General features: G+C 54.9%; 2 protein-coding genes across 2 annotated transcripts in view; one reads left to right on the top strand and one right to left on the bottom strand.

The window, feature by feature from the left end:
* Positions 1–25547, top strand: part of SLC5A10 (solute carrier family 5 member 10) — a 50679-nt gene that overhangs the window by 15690 nt on the left and 9442 nt on the right. Inside the window, exons 8-9 of the mRNA XM_067306217.1 lie at positions 737–942; positions 3828–3963. Of these exons, the coding sequence (XP_067162318.1) occupies positions 737–942; positions 3828–3963 (342 nt within the window). The remainder of the gene's footprint in view (positions 1–736; positions 943–3827; positions 3964–25547) is intronic.
* FAM83G (family with sequence similarity 83 member G) lies at positions 861–23940 on the bottom strand. Its single transcript, XM_067306216.1, has 5 exons — positions 23424–23940; positions 14797–14964; positions 8413–8537; positions 5983–7429; positions 861–1468 (listed from the first exon to the last, which is right to left on the bottom strand). The coding sequence occupies exons 1-5, from the start codon at positions 23916–23918 to the stop codon at positions 1043–1045; spliced, it is 2661 nt and encodes an 886-aa protein (XP_067162317.1). The 5' UTR covers positions 23919–23940; the 3' UTR covers positions 861–1042.

Below are 25547 nucleotides of genomic sequence, written 5' to 3' on the forward strand. Positions count from 1 at the left end.
GCTGCGGCTGGCTGCTCCGCCGGCGCCAGGCGGGATGCGGCAGGCTGGGAGTGGGTGGAGAAGCTCGAAGCCAGCTGCACAAGGACTTGGAGGCTCGCTTGCTAGGGCTTGTTCATGGCATGCGATCATCAGAAGGGCTTAGGCTAAGGCCAGATCTTTTCCCAGGTTGGATCCCGTTTCCTAGGAAAAATGCAGTGAAGGAGGGCTTTTTTTTTTTTTTTTTTTTTGCGCTTGGTTCTGGATGCTTAAAAACGAAGCAGTGCAGGAGGTGTTGGATAAATATTCAGAGGGATAGAAAACATTTGGCTGGACGCTTGAGCCAAGGCACCTTGCGTTGTAGTATATCAAGTCAAAGGCTACCTAAACTTGCATTTAATAGTTTCAGAGAAGTTTCCCATACTCTGTGGCTGGGGTGCTTTAATAAACAGGTTGCTTTTACAGTACAAAGTCAAAAGAGGTGGGTCCCTTGAGGAGCCTTCGTCCCAGAACATGGATCACCCTCCTAAGGGAGGGCACAATGCAATGGGACTGGCTGTGCAAAATGTTAATAGAGGAGTCTCTTAAATAACTAGAATAAAATACCATCACAAAACAGCCCTCCCTCTTTGGGAAGCAGGGCCGGGAAAAAGGGGGAAAACATTGTGGATAGCGAGTTCTTGATTGTTTTACCAGCTGATCTCGGAGGCAACTGGATTTTGATTGACTCTAATCAACCTCCTCCAATGATGCCTTCCAGCTTTTAATGAGATCGGCGGTTACCCGAACCTGGAAGAGGCCTATTTAAAAGCTGTTCCAGCCAAGATTGTTCCCAACACTACCTGCCACCTGCCCAGAGCAGATGCTATGCACCTTTTCCGAGACCCAGTCTCTGGAGATCTGCCCTGGACTGGGATGACTTTTGGGCTGTCTGTCATGGCCACGTGGTACTGGTGCACCGACCAGGTAAATGTAAACATATTCCCCTGCCCCATGTAACATGGCATTGCCTGGGATCCAGGCACGCTCTGCAGCTTTTGCCCTGGATGTCCACCTGCGTTAATGCCTAGTGGTCCTTCTGGCTGGTGGCCTCTGGGGGCTTCTTTTTGGAGTCGGGGGAAGTGCCCGGGGCTGCTGCAACCTTGCTCTTGAGGTGCTTGGACTGGGATAGTTTGGAGAGTGGGATGCCAAAGGGTGTCCTCATTTCATCTGCTGTCTTCTGGCTTTCTGGGAGGGAGGTGAAGGGTTTGCCTGTTGCTCTGGGGTTGCTTGGTGAGAGGTGGCTTGGCCGCGTATTCTTGCTGGGACTGAAAGCTTTACTTTGCCAGTATGGCTGGCTGCCTGCAGTTGCAATGGTCTTTTTAGGGTTGACTCCATCCCCTCTGCATTTGCTGGCCCCGGGGGTTTTCTCATGCGTCGGGGAACAGGAGATTTCTTTGCCTTGTTCTCTGCCCGCAGGGTTCCTGGATCGGTAATGGTAGATGTGTGCCCGCTGTTTGTTAAAGAGCAGAAAAAGGAGAGGGGAGGGAAAAAAAAAAAAGAGATGACCTACTGTTGTTATACAGACACTATTCCCCTGTATGGATACTCCTTCAAACTTCTGTGCCACAGACTTGGTTGTCATGGACAAGTCCCTCTACCACTTGGGCAGAAGGCCCCTGATTCTTCTGAGACTGGTGGCAGCTCAAAAGAGAAGGTCTCAAGCCCTGACTGTTGTTACTCCTGTGACACCTACTCTGGTGAAGAAGGTCTTTCCCCCTGGTTTAGGACTTTGATTCACACAGGGAGTGGAATAGTTGGGAGAGCTGGCAAAGTTGTTGTGCCCTGAGGGTGCCCAGATGGTTTATCATCTGCTGAAGCCACTGTGGTGCTGCTGCACCTTACAGAGCAGCATTTGAAGGCAAACTGCAGGCAGTGGCAGTACGTTGCACTTTGCAGTGCAGCCCCTCAGCAGCTGCTTCTCGAGCAGCCCAGAGGCTGGCCCAGGTCGAGCCAGTCCCTCCTGGTGATCCAGAACCAAGGACTCAGCAGTATCTCAACACCTTCTCCTTAAGCAGCAGCCTGAACACGTGTTGATCATCTAACTGCTCATTTCAGGCCAAAAGAGCATTCAGTCATCCAGACCCAACCTACGGGATCTAAGTGACTAGAAAGGTTAGATCAAAGGATGTAGGGCTGGGAGAGGAAGGTGGGACCAGGAGGTAAGCGTGAGCTGCAACAGTTTAGCACTGCGTGGGCTGGTTCTGATTACTGGGGTGAAAGATGTTTGGATTGGGTCTGAGCTCCATTAATCTTAATTCTGGACTGGGTAAAGCTTTACACATGGCTGTGGTCACCAGATATTTATCGCCCTCTTTGGGCGTGCCTGCACTACACGCTGGAGGTGCGATTGCACTCCGGGTAGACGTACTTGAGTGTGATTTAATCTAGTAAGCTCAGGTGCTGATAGCAGGACTGGCTGGGGCAGTGGAGGCTGCGGAGCAGGCTGCACAAACCCGCCTTGGTTCCGCTGCTGTTGGGACCCCAGGAGGGCGGCGAGCTCTGCACCCGCAGACGGGCTGCCTCTGTGCCGTTGGTACAGTCTGTGTGTTCAGCCAGCCAGTCTGAATATCCCAATGGCCTCTCTCCCCGCTAGTCCTCGGCTGTGGGCTCCTGCAGAACGGATACCAGGCCTTGCTTTGACCAGGAGGGTTGCACTAAAGCAATTTAGCTTAGGGTAACACCAGAGTAAAAGGGGTTAGTTGCATTGATTTAACTAGACTGGCTAAAATTAGTGCTAAGGCCTAAGGTGTCTTCTGGGGAGGGAAGACTAAGGGTGATTTAGCTCCTCTCCCTTTTAGGTCCTGCGTGCCCGATGTGGGGCACGCGATGAGTCCTGTGGTGGGTGCTGCAGCTCCTGACATGCTCCAGCTCCCAGGGAGCAGGGCGGAAGCTAAACTCTGGCTTCCCCCCGCATCCAGCCCTGATGCTGGGCTCCAAGTCCCACCTGCCCATCAGTGGCATGAAGAAGTGCTTGCTCAGGAGCAGCTGAATCCTGTTTGGTGCTGAGCTCTATAAGCCCTTGGGGAGTGTCAGTTTTAATGTCAGCATTTCTATGGGTGTTGCTTATTTAAGAGAGACTGTCTCAAAGCCCAAGGCCTGGCTGTATTATGGATGGACAAAGCTTGGTCAGACCTTTGAGGTGACATCATTTAAGCAGTGTAGGTGGTGGATTTGTCTGTGGTAGGAGGAGATGAGATTTGGTATTCCTTTCATTTCGAGGCGCTTATTTGGGGAGGAAACTGGTTCCTATGACAGACCCAGAGAAGGGGCAAGAGGGGGAAATCATGGTGACGGGGAATTGGTTCCTCTGGAGGGAGGATATGACCACCACCTCGCTCTAACCCATGCACAGAGATTTGCTGTGCAGGGAGCCATGGTTTGCAGTAACAGTTAACTCGGCACTGCTCACACACTGCCAAGCTGAGCAGCTCCCCAGTTGCCCTTATGTCCTGACTTCCTTGCTCTCAGTAAAGACCACAGCTGCTGCCCTGCTCTTGCTGACAAGAGGGGGAATCTTGAGGCATTGGGTCCCTGTGGACAAGGATTTCTCCTACTGGCAGTCACCATCTCCAGGGAGTCTCAGTGCAGCAGCCTGTGGTTGCACTGGGCCTTCATGGTGTAATGGAATAACACAAACCTGCTCCTGGTCTGGAGAGGAACCCATGGGCTGCCAGGGAGCTGTGTTTGGGGCCAGTGCCAAGTGGCTGCAGTGCTTGGAGATGTCTGGGATGCTGTTTGGCAAGGATGAGACTGACATTAAATAGCATGTGTTGGTGGCTGCTCACCCTTCTTCCCTGGCTCTCCCACAGGTCATCGTTCAGAGGTCTCTCTCTGCGAAGAACCTGAGCCATGCGAAGGCTGGCTCCATCCTGGCCAGCTACCTAAAAATGCTGCCCTTGTTCATTATCATCATGCCGGGGATGATCAGCAGGGTCCTGTACCCAGGTAAGGCACCTACGCCACAGAAGCGGAGCTGGCGAGTTTGATATTTTGCATGTCACTAAGCAGAAGTCGCTGGGATGCAGAGGGGCAGATGTGGCCAGATTGCAGAGGGGACGGGAACAGTGTGGTGAGCCTTATCTGGCTCTGTCTGGAGGAGAGGGACTTGGCCTGAGTGTCCCTGGGTTTTTCCCTGTGGATGTTGTGCATCAGCCTGGGTGCTGTCCTCTATTACTGATGTAGCCTGGTGTGAACAGGGTCATGTGTATTCAGGCAATGAAATGCTCTAGTAATAGCTGAGTGTTGTGTTTTCAATGTGATGAGAAACATCTTGTTTGTCCTGAGTGAGTCTAAGCCTGTATTTTGGGCTAAATGCTATGGGCCAGTATTTAAGAGCACTAGCTATTCATAAGAAATGTGAACCCAAAATGAAAATATTTGATGTTGGGAGACACGAGGGCTATCCAAAATGAGAGCGAGAATAGCAATTTCCACTGTGATGTGCAAATTGAAATCCAGACTCCAGAAGCTGGTTCAGCTCCAGGAGGCTGACTCTGAGGGATTATTTAATGTGCAAAGCTGCAGAAGCTCCTAAGAAAGGATCTTGTTGGGGCCCACTTGTGGGTCATCTTTCTGGTACTGTTACTGTTCTCATAACTCATGTTAGATTAAAGGTTCCTATAGAATTAATCAAGGATTGCTTTGGCTTATTGTTATTACATGTGGGAGAAATTACTCTCTGCACATTTCTATCAGCTGAGAGCTTACTTTCCTAACTCTGACAGCACGTCAATTATCTGCCTTTCATAAAAAGTCTAGAACAAGTTATTGCAAGAACACAAACATACCTGGCCACTTTGAACAACGTGGCACCTGGGGAGCTGGGTCACAGGCTCCTTGAGAGCAGCACATCAAAGCGCTTGGCGCACCTCGCTCTGCACGGCTTTGCAGAGTGCGAGGAGATCTTTTTGATGAACAAGTAACAAGCACTGGCTCTGAGCTCCATGTCGGTGGCTGGGGAGGTAGAGGGCAAGTGGACTCTGGACTAATAAATTTAATTCCTTGTAAACACAGATTAGGTGGGAGGCAGCTGCTCGGCTGGGGTAACCCCAGGTGGCTTTGCCGATGTCAGCTTCTGCTTGCTGCTGCTTTGGCCCTGGGTGTTTGGATGCCCTGAAAGTAGCGTGTGGGGAACTTTCAGAAACCAAAATGCAGAGTCCTTGGGAGTGGTGCAAGGATCTCCAGGGCTTAGAAGTGGGGGATTGTCCCTCTTTTATCCCTGCCTGGATGGAGTGATACCTCCACCCAAACTGAGCTGAAGGCAGCCAGCTGGCCCGCTCCCATGGCTGTGCAGGGTGAATGGGTCTGGCGTTGTTCACGGGCCGTCCGAAAAGCTGCTGACTGTGGCGTTCTCTGGCAGATGCTGCCATCCCTGTTTCTCTGCTGCATTGCTCTACGTAATTATGTGTCCGAGTGTTTTACTTTGATGCTAATCACCTTTATAATGAGTTAGAAAACAAGCCTGCACAAGGACACACCTGCACGCACGGTCTATCCCCCACCCGGGTGTGATGCCATTGCCCTAATGCTTGCTGCCAATGGGCTGTCGGATGGAGCCTGGTGAGTGGCTTAGGGCACAACTCTCCCCTGCTTCCCAGTGGCCTTGCATTAAACTCTCTAATTCCAGAAGACCTGCCTTTTAAGAGCCATTCCCTTGGCACTCCCAGACACCTGAAAGCTGTGGTGTGGCCACCATCCTTCTGGCCAAGAGCACCTCTTGGGTGGCTCCTGCAATTATTGCATGTGAGGCATTGAAAGAATATAGTATTCTGCTGTGCGGAGCATCTGAGCATGGCATCTGGGACAAGAGACCAAAGCTAGCAAGGACACTGTAAGCCCGGCCGCTGCTGAGCTGGCCTGGTTACCTCCTGGGCTGCAGAGGTGTTTTACAGCAGAAGCAGCAGCATGCCGCCGGCTTGCAGAGTGGAGAAACACAGCAAAGGAGGTTATAACAAACAAGCCTACCTGTGCGGCACTGCCAGGATAGGAGCTGTTGCCATCCAGGAGAGTGCGGGGCAGCACACACCTAATCTCCACGGCGTTGCTCCTCCTCTTTGCCATGTCCTCTGCCCTCATGTGCTTCAGTGACGGCAGGTTCCCCAGGGGACTGAGGAAGGTGCCCCTGCTGATGTGAGGATCGCTCAGTTTCCTCTGTATTGGCAGGATCTCCCCGTTGTGGGTGACATCGGAGTTGGTTCTCCGGAGCGGCCCGTAGCGATCCCTCACCTCGAAATATTCGTCTGAGATGGAGGAGGCATTGGAGCGGCGGTAGCTGTGATCAGCAGAGCTGCTGGAGTAGCTCTCTTGGTCACTGAGAGTTACATACTCCTCCTCCTCCTCCTCCTCTTCACCCAGCCCGTTGTGCGTACAGACAGGCCCTCTGTCCTGCGGTCCTGCTGCTGGCTGGTCCGGCTGGTGGTGGCTGATCTCTGTTGAAGCTCTGCTGGGGTTCTCATTTGGTTCTTCTTTTACATTTGCTTGCTTGTCTGGCTGTGGCTGTGGCTGCTGCGTGTCACCCTCCAGGCCAGCATTACTGTTGCAGGAAGTGCTGGCTTTGGTCATGAGGCCTCCCACTGGGATGGTTCTTGGCTTTGGAACTGGGGGCTTGATTTCCTCGTGTGTCTTGTCAAGCTGCTTCAAATGGTGGCTCAAAGGCAAAGCTGCAAAAGTTCCTGATTTCTTCGTTTTCCAGCTGGTGCTCTCGATGGGGCTGGCAACAGGCATGGCAGGAACTTCTGCAGGGGTCTGAGGGGTCTGTCTTTGGCATGGGAACACTGGAGATGGCTCTTGTTCTGAGCTTTTCTTGATTTCCAGCTCTCTGTTCTTCAGCATCTGCCTGTGCTGAGCACTGGCTTGGGAGACATCACAGACTTTGATGCGGTTCATCTGAGAAAGCTTCACGTTCTTTATCTTGGGGTCAATAATGTTGATGTAGCCCAAGACTTCGCTCCCAGGCTCTGGGTCAGGCTCGACCCAGGTGGGCAGGTAGTCGAACATGTTGGCTTTCTCCAAATTCAGGAGGCCAGGGTGGATAAGTAGAGAGAGATCTGCCATGTCGCCGTGCTTGTCGCCTGCCTGGCCCTCGGGAAGGGCCTTGTCTTTGTCTGTCTTCTGTTTTTTGTCCTGATTCTCGGAAGGAGTCTTGCTGATCTGGTCTGCACTCTTGGCCTTCACCAGGGCATATTTAGGGTTAATCAGCTTCTTCACCACGGCGTTAGCAGGGGTCACGGGCACAACGGAGGGCAGCGTTACAGGCTCAGGTTCTGGCTCCTCGCCCATGGAGATGGATTTGAGACTCACCCCCTTGGACATGAGGTACAGTTCTTGGAATTGCTTGTCAAATGCCTCCACCACTTGGCCCGAAAGGACCGTGATGACGTTCCTGTCCGTCCTTGCCGCAGACCAGGTGAAGCTGCAATGGAAAAGCATTGGAAACTTTCTGAGCGCTTGCTGGTAAATATAGCCCTCTCCAACACCAGCTTTCCCCAGGGAATTTAACAGTGCTAGGAAGGACATGATTTTGCTATAAAAAGTAATAATATGGAGATTTTAACAAAGAAAGCTCTCATCCCAAATTGGCATGAAAAGTTGGAGTCTTGAGAACATTTGAGCTTGAAATAAAAAGGAAAGATATCTGTTGTGGGTCAGTTAGCTTTTCTTTCCAGTGTTGGCCGCTTTCTTTAAGTAGCAAACAGAAAGGGAAAGTTGTTTGTAAACGCTCTTTACGAGGTTTGTAAACCTATTTGTAACCTTTGTGTCATTGTTGTGGCCAGAAAGTGGAAAACAGTTTCACTTTTGCCTTTATGGAACTTGTCTTTTAGAGATGGAAAAACTTAATTGAGACGGGTCTATTTCTACCAAAGCAAGTTTTCATTTGGACAAATCTGAGAAAAATTTGGGTAGCCAGTGTTTATCTGGAAAAACTGAGGTCAACGTTAGAGCTAGCACCGGCTGTGGTTTGGTTTTGTCCTTCCTGTGCTTAGCGCAGGGTGTTGTCACCACGTCCACTCGCAGAAGCACTTTGCGTCTCTCGTTCCGGCCTCCTGCTCGGAGAGGTGTCGTAGTCCTGCCAGTGGGGTGGTGCTGAGCCCCTTGGCTCTTGCGCCAAATCGTAATATGGCCTTGCAAAACTGTCTCCTAGGTTAGGAGGAGGGAAGCACGTCTGGGATGGGGTCCTGAGGGCAGGTTCAGTGAGGACAGGTCCGTGTCAGTGCCCGTATCGGGCAGGCTCTGCTTGCTCATTTTGACCGTGCGCTCTCACAGGGATCCAAACCCTTCTCCCGCCGTTCCCACGTGTTCCCCTGCGGCCGAGCAAGGTTCCCCCTCCGGCAGGCCCAGTCTTTTGGCAACACCATGACTTCCCTGGGGTGGGCAAGAGGGGACCCTGATGATTACCTGTAGGATCCGCACATGGCCCGGTCACCATCCACGAACATGAACTTCTGGGCCAAGGCCCCTTTGAACTTTGTGGCTGAGCGAGTATAAAATTCGGTTCCCCCGGTGCTTCGAATTCTGAGGTTCTGCAAAGCAAAGCCAACGCAATGAGTGGGAGAGGGCTCGGGACCGGGGAGGGGAGCTGGTGGCCAAATGCTGCTACTCCTTCCCACCCCTGGGCTTCTCCAAACAGAAATCCAGCTGAAGGCCCTTCGTGGCATTGCACAGAAGGGTGTTACCACGTTCTCACTCTGCTTGGAGCCAACTTTGGCTCCTGGCCTACAGAAAATACTTGAAGTGCTGCTTTCCAAAGCAGCGTTCGGCCCCCTACATTGACACTCCAGTGGGTAATTTCACAACCCCTCCGAAGCGGGAAACGTTCCTCGCAGCCCGCTCTGCGGAGGCCTCAGAGATGGGAAGATAAAATAACTTGCCCAAGGCCACACAGCAACTCGGGGACTTGGCTTCAAGAATTTCCTGCTTCCCCATGCGCTGATCGGTGTTTTCTACCTCTTGAACTCGGTGTTGCCTGCATCTGTGGATAGTCAGCCTGTGATAATAACACCAAACACTTTCCATCTCTAAAGATCTATGCAAATCCTGCCATGAGAGAGATGATTTCTCACCTTCTCTCCATTGTCAGATCTACAAGGGCTTTCAGGTAAAGGTGCTGACCCCAGGACAGCACATGTAAACCTGGTGATGGTGGGCTTGCTTTTCTTAGCCTGGCTTTCCACTTTGGTCTGCTTTGCTCCTGAATGTGAGTGTGTTTCTCCACTGCTGGATGGAGGGGGGGGAAAAAAAGGAAAAAAAAAAGAGTGGTGCAACATCTTTTCACCTTTGGGAGATGAAACACGGGGACATGGGCCAAAAGGGGCACGTACCGTGCTTCAGCGGGTCCCTCAGCAGCCAGCCTGGGAACAGGATTTCCACTGGCCAGGGAGCCCAGCTGCTCCGCAGGCCAGAGCTGTTGTCCCCGTTGCCGGCAGCCCGTGAGCCACCGGGGCCATCCCCGGAGGGAGGTGCGTCCCCGTGGCCCAAACCTGTCCCACAGGCAGGCGAAGGGGCGCCCCCGGCTCTGCAGAAATAGCTGCCCGGTTCTCAGCCTTTCTCATACCTCTGTGTTTTTCCTCCAAAATGCAGAGCACAAACGCATTTCTGCACCTGTGCAAATTGTGTCCTTCACAGTAAACGAGCAAACGTTCACCCATGGGTGGGGAGAGAATATTTTCTTGTAAAAGCACCTTTGTTCCTCTTATCTCTGCTGGCATATTGGTAAATATTAGTGCCACTGCTGAATCTGGTCACTAGGTCATGCCATGCTTTTCTTTTCTTTCTTTTTTTCTTTTTTCTTTTTTTTTAAGCTTAAAAAAAAAAGGCACCAAAAGTACTTTTTCTCCCCCCAAAATATCTTCCTCGCTTCATCCCTTCCTCATCTGCTTCCCTGGGGTCTCTTCTCTTCCTCTCCTCTGTGGGCCGTGATCCAGCCCACCTTTACGTGTGTGCGTGATCCCGTGGGAGCCGTTTGCTCAGGGAGCTCGTTGCACGGAGCCTCCCAACCCCGTGTGCTTGGCAGAAGGGGCAGGGAGCGAAAGCTGTTGCTCGAGTGATGCAGAAGAAAGGGCTCTCCTGGCCGGCTTTCCCAGGAAGCTTTGCACACTGAGCGGAGAAGTCCGGCTTGGGTCCTTCAGCAGATCGGTGTGATGGGCACAGCACGCGTCCGATTCTCCAGCTTTGTCCTTTCTGTCTGCCGTGCTGCTGGGGCGAGACCAACGCTGAGCAAGCCCCGGGTGCTGGGCTCCCGGAGGAAGCGCTGGGAAGGCGTTGAGGACTGAAAGCTGCCCGTCTTCCTACAGCTCTGGAACGAGGGCAAGCAGCTAACGCTTGCGTGCGGGTGGAAAGGGGTGGGGAGGGTCTGTGTACGTTAGGGCACAGCCCAGGACATCCTGGTTTGGGTGGCGGGGTGGATTCCCCTCCCTACGCTGAGTTTCCCGCTAGAGCTGTCCGCGGGGCTGCAGCGAGAGCAGCCCAACGGCAGCTCTCGCCGCCAAGACGCCCTGAGCCGGCCGGGGCAGCGCGCGGGCTTGCTGCTGTCTAAACCAAGCCATCGACAGCACCACACCCAGGAAAATAAGCCGGGCTCAGACCTGTGCCCATCGCAAGGCTCTGCGTCCCCTTCTCGCAAAACACCTCCTGGCAGCGCGTTAATCTCCCTCCCGGCCTGAGCCAACCCTTTTCACCAGCGCACAAAGCGGCAGAGGATTTTCTCAGGTGACACCCACCGGAACAAAGCGCCCCAGAAGCAAGGCGCCTCCTGCCTTCCCCTTCCTCCTCGCTCCCAGCCTGTCGCCTCTGTTAAGTAAGATCTGTTTGTTTAATCTCTCCGAAGAAAAGCGGAGAGCCAGCGCGCGCCCCGATCGATGACTGCTTGCCGAGTGCAAGAGCTGCTCTGCAGAAGCGAGTGAATCACTCTCCAAACACTCACCCTTGCTTAACGAATCGCCTGTGTTGCCCAAGCTGGCGTGTTAATTGCAAAGCACATAAGACCTGCCTGTTAGACACCAAGATAACGATACGTGTTTCGCTAGCATCTCCCGTCTTGCGAAGCAGCTTCCAGACACTGCCCTAGTTTCTTCACAGCCTCCTGCCCCGCTGAATACCAGTCCGGCAATTGGCTGCGACGAGCAATATGTGACAAATCGCAACTTTGAGAGATTTGCCGAGCTGTGCAGATGCTCTCCTGCTTTTCCAGTCCTGCCACCGGGCTCCTCATCCATTGAAACACTGACATGCGTCAGCTCCGGCTTTTCTGGTCTTGAAGCAGAAGCAGTCTGGAAAATACCAGACTCTTGGGGGAATTTGGATGCGCACGGAAGTTCGGCTATATCTGTTTTAATTGTGGGCAGCAATTAAAGAGAGCCTGGAGGCTGTGTGGTTGGGTGAAGATGTGAACCTCAGCTAGCTCGTGTCTCGGGCGGAAGGGAGCCGTGCACCTCCGTGACCCCGCTGCAGGCGCGCTCCCCTCTCTGGATACTCATCCCTGGGAGCCCGCGTGGCGTCACGGCCCGGCGAAGCCCGGTTCTCCTGTTAGCGTTGCAGTTACGTGGCTCGTGCGTGTTGCTGCTCAGTCTGATGTTTGCCTCACCGTAAGCAAATTTGAAGGGCTTGTCCAGGCACAGACCTCCCCGTGAGCCATTTGGCAGCCGGCGCCGCACGGCTGGATGACATCAGGGGAGGAAACATCTTTGCCAAGCAACAGGAGAGGCAGAGGGACTTGGAGCCAGCGGGTAAAGTACAGCCAGGAGGGAGAGGTGTCTGCAGGCCTAAAAGTGAAACTGCCGGATTCCTCTGGCTGTTTGCACCCCGAGCCTGCGATAAGAGCGTTACGCCCAGCTGAAAGCCTGGGACTCTGTCTTGCTGCTGGAAGAAGGATGGGCCAGGAGCGTGCCTTGCCAGCTGTGCCTTCCTGTGCTGACTGTTGCTCCTAGGAAGGCGTTGATTCCCTTCTCCTGCTCTTTGGCCCCTTCATCTCCCTCTGCCTTCCCACGGGCACAGCTCCCGGTTCTTTCCTTAGTGAATCCGGCACACACAGAGCGGAGGCGAAGCTCTGCCGGGGGCTTTGCTGCCGGTGTTGCAGAGCTCCCTGACCTGGTGCGCTGATGGACCTGGCCCTGCAGAGAAGCTGCCAAGCTCTTCCCCATCCCTCGGGATCTCCTGAAGTGTCCCAGAGGGGCTAGACAGAGCCGCCGGCTGCCCGGTGGTGCCCTGCGCGTTGCGGGGAAGGACGGGCTGTGCTAGCAGGAGAGCTGACCCAGGTCCCGGCGTTTTTGGCACACGCCTCTCCCGTTCCCCCCAGCTTGGCGTGCGGGGTGGCCGGGGAGGGACCCTTTCGATCACGCAGGGCCGGGGGCCGTCTCGCGGGACTGCCCTTCGCTGCCTGCTTCTCGCTTGGGGTTAGGAGGTGGAAGGCAGCGGAGGGCGGCCGGTGCCCTGCGGAGGGGAGGCTCACGGGCACGTCTCTGATGCGGAGCAGGAGCTTGAACCTGCTCATTACCTCCGCTGCGGCGGCGGCTGGGCAGCCCTGGCCGGGAGCCCGGTCCCGGGGTGCTTGGTGCTGCGCAAAGCCGAGCACAAAGCCACCGTGCCGGCAGCTCGGCGTAAACAAGTGTTGTGACCGGTTGCTTAGGCTCACGGCCAGGTGCAAACATCTGCCTCTCTTTTGGGCGCTAGGAAGCTTCGCTGCTGAAGGGCTCTTAGAGCTCTGTAAAAAGTTTCCATGTACCCACAGCTCTGGGCTAAAACGATTCTCCGTCCGCTGCGTCCCGTACCAAGGATTGCTCCGTCTCTTTGCACCGCTTCTCTAGCAGAGACGTGGTTTGCGCAGGGGGTGCTCGTGCAGGGCAGAGCTGCTGCCGCCGTGCGCAGGGAACGAGCTCAGCCGCACCGTGGGACTCTGTCAGCGGTGGTTTCGCACCGGCTTTGGGGCGCCTCGGACGGGGGGGAGCCGCGCTCCGGCGCCGCTTGGCCGGCACGGCGTGAGCCGGCGCCGTTGCCAGGCGTTCCCCGGGCTGTTTTCTCTTTCCTGCTTCCAAACAGGATTTGTGCATCAGAGCACAGTCACGTGCTGCCGTGGGTGCCCCGGGCGCGGGTAAACACGGCGTGCGCCGACAGATCCGTGCCGCTGCCGTGCCAGGCGCAGCCGAGCGGTGCCGCTGGCCTGGCCGGCGGTGCAGCCGCGGCGCGCCGGCAAGGGCAGCCCGGGCAGTGCCGAGGGACACGGGCAGCGCGGCTGCCTCCCCGTGCCATTCCCATCGCCGCGCTGGCAGGGAGGCCCCCAAAAAGGGAAAGTCTTGCTTAATTCCAGCCTCCGACTTGCAGGAAGACCTAAAGGTGAGGGAACTGGCCGCCGCTCCTGCCCCCCAGTGCGGGATCAGTTGTGGGGCTGGTGAGGGCAGGGATCCACCCCGGCAAAGCATCTTGCCCCAGCACGTTCCCTCTCCCAAATTATTCGCCGAGAGGAGCCGAGGGGGTGGGTTTGTCCCTCGGTGCCCGTGCGCTTTGCAGTGTCCTGCCCAAGCCTGAAGCCGTGGCCCCCTCCGTGGCCACCCCGCGGTGCTGCCAGCTCCGGCAGTGCCCTGTGCACCAAGGAGCAGCTCCAGCCTCCCCGGTGTCTAGTGCTGCTAGACGTGAGCGTCACCTTCAGCTGCGTCTACGGGAAAAATGGTGCGGCCTTAACCCATCTCACACTGCCCTGGGGCTACAGCACAGCTCAAGAAGAGCTCCTGGCCTTTCCATCCGTAGCTCTTGCAGGGCGTTCCGAAGGAGATGGAAAGAGTGTCTCCTTGTCTTTCAGCAAAGGAGGCTTGAGGAGGGGCAGTGATTTGCCCAGACCAGATTTCTTGAGCCTCCTCGTGGGGCCTGATGGCAGAGAAGAGCCGGTAGCCGTTCCCGGGAGAGCTGGGCTGCTCCCAGCTGCCGGCTGCGGCTCTGGCTCCTAGCAGCAGAGCCAAAGGCTCCCCTTGACATGACGGCCTTCAGCTACCTCCGTCGGGGCATCTTCCCTCCTCTTTGATTCCTTGCTTAGGTCTCTAATCTCCGCTTGCTGCCCCATCTCTCTGGGATATCCATTCCCTCCGGGAGAGGCTTGTGCTGGGCCCCTGGCCCCTTCCAGCCTCGCACGAAGCAGGCAATTAACACTTTAACGAACAGGCGACCCACAGAGCAAGCTGCCACCAACTCCCCCGAGCCCAGGAGGCTGGTTTGGTCCTGGCTGCTGGTTTGCCAGGATTTCCTTGGTTTTGCAGCAGCCCGTGGAGCTCTGTCAGAGCTCCCCAGTGACTGGGAGAAGCAATCCTTTGCCCACCGGCACCTGGGGCCAGAAGAGGTGACACGAGGACCCGTCTGGAGAGGCACTGGCCTTGGCCAGTCAGGAGCTGGAGCGGGACTCAGCTCTGCTGACCGCTGGGTCCACACCTCTCAGCACAACCTCTTCCCGGTCTGCAGGGTCTGCAGCGGGGCAGAGCCTGCGGTGACCTCCGCAGAGCCCCCACCTCCGAGCTGGTGCAAGGGCACGCAGCGAGGCTCGGCAGAGAGCACCAGCGTGTGGCCTGGACAGTCTGTGTTTGCTCACTCTGGGCCCTTTCGCCCTTGGCTGTCTTCTGTGGGTCCATACCGACCTCTGAGAGCTAATGTGGATGTACGACTGATTTGCAGAGAGCGCTGGAGGGCCTAAAGCTTGGGGGCTGTGATCCCTATAAGACGGGAGGAGATCAGGCCTGGTGTCTCTGCTTGTCTTCCTGCGTTAGAGGAAGGCACCTGACCCTGAACTTTTCACGCCAGCCTTACCTTCAAGTGTCCGGCGTGCATCTGGGCTCGCTCGCACATCTGGAGGAAGTGCTTCACGTTGGTCTCATCCACAATGATGTAGACTCCCACTTTCCTCTTGAAGCCCGCATCCAGGAGGTCCTTGAAGATGTCTACGTCAGTGAACATGTCCATGACCACTGCGATGACCTGCAGAAGGGAAAAGAAGTGAGGTCAGATAGCGTATCACCCCTGTCTTGTGCATAACCGAAGCAAAGCACCCTCTTCCTAGGAGGCTGGGGCTAGGTCTTGATTTTTTTAGCTCCGACGCTGTAAGACTCTTCCTCCAGACCTCATCAGCACTTCCTAAAGCGTTGAAGGCGAGGCCAGCACCTCACAGAGGTGAGGCCAGTCTGCAACGCCTGGTCTCTGCGTGCGTTTCTGCCTCAAACGACAAAACCTGCCACGCCAACAAGTTCCTTTGATCTGGCAGTAAAATCTGTCACCTTGACCCGAAGGCCAATGCACGCTTAGCTGTGAAAACAGCCTGAGATGAGTCACTCTGCCACATCCCTAGCACCCTGCTGTCCTCGTGCCCAGGGCTGGCCTGGAAGGTCCTGTCTGCTGTGAACATCTGAGCCTCTGCAGGGACACGCAGGCCCCAGGCATAAAGCCCAGCTTCCCGGAGAGCAGAGGTGCCAAACCAGGGCACTTGCTGGAAAGTGTTTGGATTTTTGGCTAACGAACCTTTCTGCGTTTCATAACTTTGTATTCCTGAATGTATTTTTGAAAAGTTGATTTTTGGGGGGCAAATCTAACATTCTTGCCTTTACCAAGCACCATAAATTTCCGTGTCCTGTTTCTTCCTGAGAAGCTTTGCCTCCCTTTATTACAGATAATGCCCATAATTCCTATAATGGGGAACCTCGGAAGAAAAGACATGCCTTTCTGCTCCAACGCCTGTGTCGGGCTGTGAGCATGCTGTGTGGGCCAGATCCCCCTGTCAGAGCTCCCTGCCCTCCTTGGGGACCTCTTGCACTCTTGTGTTCAGAAAAACAGTATAAATGAGAGTTAAAAGCGACTGTAAGCTTGGTAGAAAGTCTCAAGACACCCCTGGGGCACGTTCAGGAGCTGAAATGACTTTTAATACCTTTTAAAAAACCGGCTTGTCTGCAAGTTGAGAAGGTTGCTTGAAAGCAGCTAGCAGGTTGCAGTTCGCAGCGATCGCAACCAGCCCTTCGCTTAAATCCGTGCTGTTGATTTAGGAGCGTTGCTGTTAGGAGCTGTGTGGTTTGGTTCATGTTTAACTATACTGCTAGAGCAGTGCTTTGTGGACCAGATGGCCTTTCTCCCTTTGGGGAGGCAGCGGTGGGCTGCTGATGTCTTTCCGGCTCTGTTGCGTCGTGCTGCTTGGCCCTTCTGCTGCTCGGAGCCCCCCAGGCTGCTGCTTCTGCCATGCAAACGCCCCTCCGAGCACCTCCTCCTCCTCACCGAGGGCTTGCAAAAGCTGAGCAGAGCCGTAGTGGGATGAAGGCACCTGGGGCTGCGGGGTCCCAGCAGGGACGGGGAGAGCCCCGCACTCTGCATCCAGCTTCGCTAGGCAGATGGCACCATCACCATCCTCTCAACGCTTTGGGACATAGGATGTCTACTGCCGCGGCGGGGCCAGGGTGAGCCCGGCGCTTGATATGAGGGCACATCTGCGCGACATTCAGCCGCGCCGGGGTTTCACCGGGAATGGCTGCCTAAGCACCGAAGTTCACTCCGCACCCGCCGATTTTGCCTTGCTGGAGATGGCACCGCTGATGAGCACGGGAAGCTGTGCTGTAAAACCCCGCGGCAGGCGGGGAGGGGGCTCTGGCGCAGATCCCTCCCGCGAGACGTGCGAGCTGCCCAAGGGAGAGTGGCTGGAGGCAGCTGCCTGTAGCCCGACAGAGCATCTCGGTGCAGTCCCGAGGCAGGAGCAGGGCAGCGCAGACACCCGCGGTTGTGTCCGCCTTCCCGGCGTTCAGCGCGGGGCTATTGCAGCTGCACAGGTCTCCGAGCTGCAAAGCGGCTTGTTGTCAGTCTGCCGGGGGCACTTCGATGTCGTGGCCAGGGCTTGGAAACCCTTCGGTGCTCCCATCTCTGCAGTGATTCCTGAAAGTGGCTGGGGCGAGAGGAGCGTTTGGTTCACATCCATGGGTTTCGTGGCTCTTAGCCCCTCCTTAGCCCTGTCCGCGCGGGATGAGGCAGGGAGACCTCTCAGACGCTCCTCCCGCGGGAGCGATGCCTGGCGCTCGCACACCCAGGCTCCTCTGCTGCAGGGATCTCAAAGCACCGAGCCGCCTTTTAATTAGTTTTGTGCCATAGGAGCCCTGGGAGGGAGGTGGCGAGCTCTAATTACTAAGAGCGCTGCGCGTCATGACACTGCCGGCTGTTCCCTTCCTTTCCGAAGGCGAAGGGGCGAGGAGTCAGACTGCACCGAGAGTCTGCTGCTCCTGCCCGCCTGCGCTGCCTCCGAGGCCGCCTTGAACCCGCTCACCCTGGCCAGCTCATCTCGCCTCTTTTGGTGGCTGCCAGGTGCACGAGCGTTGCGAGAGGTGTCCGTGAGCCGGGCGAGAGGGGGATCTTTGATGCTGCTCAGGGCTGCTTGAACCCTCTTCCAGCAGGAGCTCTGCCCGTGCCGGGGAGGAGAGCGAGGCCGCCGCTGGCTGCGTTGAGCAGCTCCTGGCGCTGAGGATGAAGCCCGGCGAGCCGTTACGGCTTGGCCAGGCTTCGTCCCGTGGTACATTGAGACTTTGCCCATGCGCCGGGTCGGGGCGAGAGACTCCTTGTTGCAAGGTCAGGCTGAGCAAAGCCGGGCAAGACAAGCAGCCCCCAGGCTTGCTGCGTGGTTTGGTGGCTGGTTCCTCACCCGGCCGTGCAGGGCCTGTTTCGCTGAGGATCTGCCTCTTTAACCCCCCTTGGTGGTGGTTTGCCTTCGGTGCTAATGAGGGAGGGTGGAACCGTGTCCTGTCACCTCCCGGGAGACAGCCCCGAGCTCGGTTCAGCCCCCGGCTCTGCACCCCACCAGCTAAGGCAGAGTTGTGGCTGGAGGTCGCGCGCACTTCTTTTCTTGAAAAGCAGGTTTAAAAAAGGGGCATCTTCTAGGTAGTTTTAAACTGGATTTGCATTCATCACCACCTGAAAACTTTTCAACAGTTTTTACAATGAAAGGACAAATTCTTAGGTCCTAATGAACCTGGCTGTGCACTTTGCATGTCCTCACCTTACTGACAGGGAAACTGAGGCAGAAAAATAGATGCCCTCGTTGCATCGGGCTCGTACTGGTCTGTGGGCCAGCAAAGCCTGCAATCATCTCACTGAAAATGTGAAGTGAGACAGGTTCAAAGCGGCTCTTAGAACTCAGGGCTTGGTTCCCTTTTTCATTTACAGCAAGTAATTCAGGAGAAACTTCTCTGTCTGCTGTAAATCTCGGGTGAAGGACGTCTGAACCAGGACCTGGGACGTTGTGTCTCCCTGGCTTGAACTACCGGAGCAGGTCAGGTTGGTGGCAGGCGTTTTGCTCCCGTCTCTGACACTGATGCACTCAGTGGCTGTGGCCATGTCACTTAATCTGCATGCCCCATTTTCTCCAAACGGAAACTGAGGATTTGTAAAATGGGGGTGGTAAGAGTCATCAGCTGCATAGCTGGACATTAATTGCAAGGCTTTCAATGAAAGGAATGCTCTGTGGGCAAAGCAATGACACTGTAAGGAAGTTCCTAATAGGGCAAATGCTTTGAAGAAAAAATAAACGTGAATGACCCCCCCCCCCCAATTCCGTACGACGCCTATCCAGAAGGAATTCTTTCCCTCCTGTTTGGCAAGGCTTTGTTTCTCTCCCTGCTGCGTCTGGCCTGTGGGACAGGCTGGGTTTGTCACCGGGATCTCGGTGGCCTATCGCGAAATGGACTGCGAGACCGAGGACACCCCTGGCAGCACTCCAGAGTCCACAAGGCCGAGCTCTGCTCCTGGGTTGTCCCTCCTTGAACCCTGGCTGAAATCAGTTGAATCAAGGCCAAAACTCAGGTGCAGTATTTAATCTGCAAAGAATGGAGATCTGTGTGCTTTGGAGAAATGCAATCCTCTGTGCTATTTACTTCCTGTCCCAGGGAATGGGAGTGTCTGGAAAAAAGTCCTGGCATCCCTGTTCTCAAGATCAAGCTTGGCACACCTTGTTCCCTGTCACCTCTAGCAGAGCAGAGCTTGATGACCCATGCGCTCGCTCTGTACTTGGGGAAAATGATGGCATGAGATCCCGGGCAGCAGGAGAGTCAGACCTCTTCCCGAGGCACCTTGCCACAGCGTCGTCCCAGGAATCCTAGCCATCCCTCACCGTGGATCTTTGCCATTTGGCCAAAGAGTGCCGTTGCGGAGAAGACAGGCCCCGGATCTACAGCCCGATGATCCCAGCTCCCTAGCGGGTGGCAGTTCTCTTCCCAGAGTCCCAGGAGCTGTTGAGATCTGTCGGACGTGGTGGATGTGCAAAGCACTGAGGAGCAGCGGTGTGTGCAGAGCAGGCCACAGCGCGGGGATGCGAGAGGTGCCGAGACCCCGATGAGCGGCAAGTGTTACATCCTCTCGAATGCTGAGCAAATGATGCTGGGATCCTTCTGAACTGCTCGGATGAGTGCATAAACTGCAAGATCATGTTTTATAGAGGAAATTGAAGCTCTTTATTAAGTCACTCTGACTCACCAGATAATAACTTTTGGGGCACACCACGTGGGCATTTAATAAATTAGGCAGGCACCAATGTGCAATTAGAGGAAGCGTGTTGGGGAGAGGTGGGACAGGTAACATTAATAATTGCTCTCTCCTGTTGACCCTTTCATCCAGGAATGGCCGAAGGTTTTGTAAACAGTAATTAATAGGGCCTCACAACCTTTGCTGGAAGTTGTTAAGGTTAATTATATCACCACAATCTCAACCTGGAACCTCAAATGCGGACTGGGAGAGAAGAGGTCGGACTCAGTAGTGTCTCCTCTGGCTTTAAGCCAAGGGCACAATTTTCAGTCTGTTCTGCTTTCTGGTCAGATAGAGCCAAAACCAAAGCCAAGTGAAGGAGAGGGGGTAGAAGGCCCTTCCTCCCTACCAACCCCATGGGCTTTGAAGCCTTGTGGGATCTGAATTGAAGGAGACAAGTTTGGGGAACTACGGGGCTCCCAGCCAGGCCCTAAGGAAGTCTCCAGCCTGAAGCCTGCCTGGACGTCTCATCTTTGACCACCTCTGTGCTATGGGTGAAGAAATGGGGATTCACCAGGTCCCAGGGAGAGCAGGAACGTGGCTGCAAGGATCCTGTGTCTCGTCTCACATTTTTTTCCCTGGAAAGTTGAAGGGATCATTTGCATTCTTTGCTCCAGCTCGCCTGGATTTGCCACTTCACAAAATAAAGTGGAGGCTTTTAACTTAGAAGCATTTAGCCTTGTATCTGCAAGCACATACATACATCGTCACCATTAAAGGGGCCTTAAATCTTGACTCTTGGCTTCCTCATGCAAACCATTTCCCCTCTGGGCTGCCACGAGGACCTACCCAGCATCAGCAGCTGTGCTCACATGTGCTCAGAACTTTCCTCAGAGAGGTGCTTGCTCCGTCAGGTGGACTTTGCTCTTCTCTCTGTGACATAGCAACCCTCGTGCTGTGATTTGGTGTTTGCCTTCTGAGAGCATTTCCGACCAAATGACTTCAACAGCGGCTGGGAGCAAGGGTCAGCCTGCAGGATACAATACTGAAACAAGGCGAGCTATTGCTCTTCCAGACCTCTGCTCCATCACAGTCAGATGAAGAGCTCTGCCCTTTCCCAGCGTAATGGGACAAGTCGGCCTCAGGAGACAGCCGAACTGGGGCTGGGCATCAGGGGAAGCTTGAGATGATATGGCTGAAATGTCTAGTAGCACTTTTTTCCTTTTTCATCACTGAATGATCCACATGATAAAAGGTACGTGGGTATTAGGAAAAGCACTGCTAGCATGCAGAAACGGCAGTCTAGGCAGATGGGAGCATATCCTGCCCTTCCAGTACACGGGAACTGCTGAAGGGCTTCTTCCCACCAAACCTGGGCGCAGGAGCGGAAGATCTGACCAGGTATCTCCAGAGGATGGCCCAAGGGGCATGCCAGGAAGGATGGGACACAAGATCAACCTACTGTGGCACAACATCTGATGCAGCGTCAGCTGGCCTGTCCCTCCCAGTGCTCTCTTGGCTTCTTCAGCCCAACTGTTTCACCTCCAAGCTGCCACGGGAACCTCAAGCCTCGGCTTAAATCTCAAGGTGTAGGGGAGCATGTTCTACGTCAGGGTCTCCACGACCAGGAGTGCGTACACCAACAGTTACCTTGGCTCAGCTGCTGTGTGATTGCAGGTTCTACTAGAGTAACCGGAGTCCTCGTATATGGGGTGGAAGGCCTGGAAGAGCCCCATTTGTTAAACCCTCATAAGTTCTGCTACTCCCAGACTCCCCCCCAGACTGCAGGCTTGAAGCATGCACCCAGCGTCCAGGCTGGAGTGTGTCACTCCCCTCTGTTTTCTAGGGCAATGTAAAGACTTGCTCAAGTCACTGAAGACGTGTGGCAGAGCTATCGCCCATATTTCTTGGCTTTCCAGGCGCCTCTTTAACAAACATAACATAATTCCTGCTCTCAGTGCCTCTTCAGGTAGGCTCTATCTGATGCCAATTCACTCCAAGGCAACTAAAAGTTATAAAGCCGATGAAGGATTTCTCCTCCCCTCCCCCCACCCCGATCATACATGACAAGAACAGCAACATTGGCCATGGGCGCATCCAGGAGGCTTGGAGACGATCCAAGAGGAGGTGGGGATGGTGGAGGCACCCAGGCCGGCAGCTGCCTGACTCAGCCGCCTGGCTCCACCGAGCGGGAGGAGGACTGTAAAAAGGATGAGTCAGGAGATGCCATTTGTGTGGGGGCAGGCAGGAAGCAGTGAGTAGGCAAAGCCGGGCAGGACCTGCAAACCTGGTCAGAGGCAGCTGGAAAGATCTGAAGATGAGGCATTCTTAGTAATGGGAAAGTTCTCCCCATGCTGCATCCTGCGGGCTCAGTCCTTTGCAAGAATCAGCCCTCTGTTTCCGTGCAGTGTGAGAGCGGCCCACTGCAAAGCCTTTCCGAGTGGAAAATGTTGCAGGTAAGGATCAACTCGCCATTCGCAAGAGAAAGGGGAGGTGGTGGCCAGTACCTAAAGACGGCTCCTGCCTTGGAGCAGGCCTGCACACACCTGGCAGCCAGCACCACCCATCTCCTGCATCCCTGAGAGCAGAGCTTGGCTGTCCCCGCTAGCCCGTGTGCCCGGCTGGTTCAGACATGTTTGGAGATCAGGGTTCCTGCCTCAGCACGGGCACCTTGGGAACTTGCCGTGCTCACTCAAATACACGGCCCTCTGGCTACCGGATCTTGGAGAGACTCTGGCTATAACCTGCTACTGGATAAAGGCTTCTCGTCTTTCCCACCAGGATCCAAGGGTCCTCTGCAAGTGCCAGCACTTGCCCTGCAACCAGAAGGGGCATGTGGTGACGGTTCGGTGGCCTTTGGAGCCAGGCAGCTCTGACCTGAGCCTGCCACACTGTGGCTGTGTCCCAGTCTGGAAGAGGAGTCCACCCAGCCGAGCTCTGACCTGCGCATCTGCTCTTCCTGCTCCCCTGGGACCCCGGCGGAGGGAGGGAGAAGCAGTTCTCCCCCGTTTCACTGCTGGACCATCTCCTGGGATGAGATGCTCCCTCCCCCAAGGCTGAATTTCTCCAGGAACTGAGCACACAGAGCTTACTGGCCATCAACCAACACCGTGAAACCAGCAGATACCAACCCCTCCTCCAGTTCTCAGCTGGCACTGGGCCACCGGGAAATACCAGTGGCCTTTGCCCCCCACAGCTGGCCTTCAATATATGTGGTCCTCTCCTATCTGCTCCCCTCCTTCCCCTCTCCTCATGCCATGACATCAGTCTGACATGATTGCTGATCCTTCCCAGATCTCTGCTCCTTGGTTTGCTGCCACAGCGAGGACAAGTCTCCAAATCCCAACCCAAAGAACTCAGACAGCCGTTAGTTGTGGTTCTCCCTCAGTATCTCCCCTGGCTTGTGCTGCACATCAGCTTATCTTTTCTCTCTTAAAGCCAGCATGAAGCTGACTTGGAGCAACATGGCAATCTCAGGGCAAACTTGACCCTCATATGAGTCGGTGCAAGACCAGTGGCATTCACGGCTTTGCCTAGGGCCGAATCTGGCTCCTTCACTTACCGCGTGTTGCCGCACACAGTTACACTGTGCTCCGGAAATAATGACTGGGATGTAGCTGGGACCTTGGGCTTGGAGTTGTGAAGCAGCTCAAACAATTTTTCTCCCTTCTTTTCCTCAGAACTACATAGAGACCCTGGGACTAGCTCAGCTACAGTAGCAGCCATGGAAAGGTCACACTGTTCCCAGGGCATATTAGACCAGGCTAACGGCAAAAACCTATCCCAGATTAATGATTACTTTGAATTAACAAGGAAACCAGAATGATTTACCCTGATGCCTTTGCTTGGGCAGAGGTTCCCAGAGGATGCGTATTGCCTGGCTGAGCAAGACTTTAGGACCTGACATTGGCAGAACAGCCCAGACCAACTCCTACCCCAGCACCCGGGGAACGCCTCACCTTCTGAGCCTGGCAGATCATCTTCCTCACCACCTCCTTGATGTGAGCCTGCCCTTCGATGGGTGGCTGCATGTACACCGTGGCGCGGGTGACCCCGCGGTAGGCGACGGTCTCGGGCCAGCCGAGGTCCAGCTGGGGGATGGACCGATCAGATCTCTGCGGCCAGTACTCCAGGGATGGGGCCACGTCCTGCTCGTTCCCTTGGCTGTTGCGGTCGTCCTCACTGTCCCCCGTGCTGCTGCCATGGCGTGGGATGTATTCAGAGCCTGGGTCATACGTCTCAAGTGTATCCAGGATCTTCTTTAGCTCCAGCTCAGAGAGGAAGTCCCTGATATTCTCCTTCTTCAGGACCTCGTAAAAGGCATCTGGCCCCTGGGAGGCCAGTGCCTCCAAGGCAAGGCGTTGCTCCTCGCTGTAGAAGAACTCGGGCTTGGACTCACTAGACCTCCAGTTGACGTGGCTGTCGTCCAGACACTGCACCTGGGAGAAAGCCATGGTGACTGCAGACACTGATATGCCCTCCAAAGAGAGCTTTGTATGCCGAGGAAGCACCAGCTGCTGACAATAAATAAGAAATTAATTATTTCCCAGTCTTTAAATATACAATTGTTTTGTTTCTCCCTCCCCGAGTTCAAGGCACAGCTGTAGAAACGTGTCTCTCCGTTCTCCTGCTTGCTTGGCAGAGTGTTCCTGGGACTCCGGACCTTTTCTCCTCCAGTGAGGAGGAATCGGCTCCTCATTCACTCCTAGGTCCGAGCAGCAGTCAGGGCCTCCGCGCAAGGCAAACCCCAGGGAAAGCTGCTGCTCTCTGCACCTGGGTCTGTACGATGGGGGAAATGACCCCACTCACACCCGGGCACGCATGGACTCTTTAGGGGTGGCCCAACCTGGTAAGTCTTCTACCGTCAGGTCCACGCTGGTCTCATCCTTCTCTCTTTCAACAAATAATAGTATAGAATAAAATAGAATAAAACACTATGGAAAACAAAAAAATAGCTGCTTAAAAAAGGGCCCAGGAAAGCAGGATTTCTCAGCCCAAAAGTTGTCCCCAGGTATTGATCCTGCAGAATTGGGTCAACTGGTTGGTTTCACTGCAGCAAACTTCTCCGTCAGCCTCTTGGGCATCTCCCCGGCTGGCAACGCGATTATTTCGGGGATCTGCCTGTGTGCAATGCCGAGACGGACAGGTAACAGCAAGAAGTGAAAAGAGGAAAAGCAAAAGAGTGAATCATTGCTCCGCCCTGCCCCACCTGAAGTCACATGCTGCCTTCACACATTCCCCGGCTTTGCTGGGCCATTAACTCTTTGGGCCGACGCGGCGCGCGCGCCTCTGCCCGGCGGTGCGGGAAGCTGATTCACCCGCCGCGCCGGCTCCCCTTCCCCGGCTGGGCACGGTGCGGCGGCGCTTCTCCCGCTCCGTCTCAGGGCCTGGGGTGCAAGCTGAGCCTGGCCGGGTGTACGGTGCCGTGCAGCTGCCTGAAGGTCCTCCGAAAAGCCTCCCGGTGCGGGAGGTTCGCTGGGAAGCGGGGAGGGGTTTGCATGGTTTAAAAAAAAAAAAAAAAGCAGCTTTCTTTTGAAATCGCTCCCTCTCTCTTTGTGTGCAGGCGGGTAAGTCAATATTTTCCAGGAAAGTTTATCTCTGTCTCATTGTTAACCCCTCCTGTGCCAAGAATAACAAATCCCCGTGCTCATGTTGGAGCTCGGAGCCAAGGTGGGTCCCAGCGAGCAGCTCCCGGGTGCCGTGGCTGTCGTAAACGCTTCTCCGCTTTGGCAGGAGGTTTGGAGCAGGGACACGGTCTCGCACCGTACTAGAACTTGCTCTGACACGCTGTGTTCATAACTGGGAGATGGACAAAAAAACCCCAACCCGGATCTGTCAGTCAGTGATCACAAGCTAGAAATGTGGAGCTTTTTGCTTGAAAGCTCAGTTCGAGATGAAGAATTTCAAGAATCAGGGTCAGATTCTTGCACCAGTGCAGAAATAAATGCCATGGGCTGTGTCTAGCTCCATGCGCTTCCGTGGAATTAATCTGGATTCGCAGCCGTGTAAACAAGAGCCCCGCTTGAGTCAGCGTCCTAAGGCGAAGCGGCGTGTTTACCGGGACGCCTGCAGCTTCAAAACTG

Source organism: Apteryx mantelli, chromosome 16 (assembly GCF_036417845.1).
Source record: "Apteryx mantelli isolate bAptMan1 chromosome 16, bAptMan1.hap1, whole genome shotgun sequence".
NCBI classification, from domain to species: Eukaryota; Metazoa; Chordata; class Aves; order Apterygiformes; family Apterygidae; genus Apteryx; species Apteryx mantelli.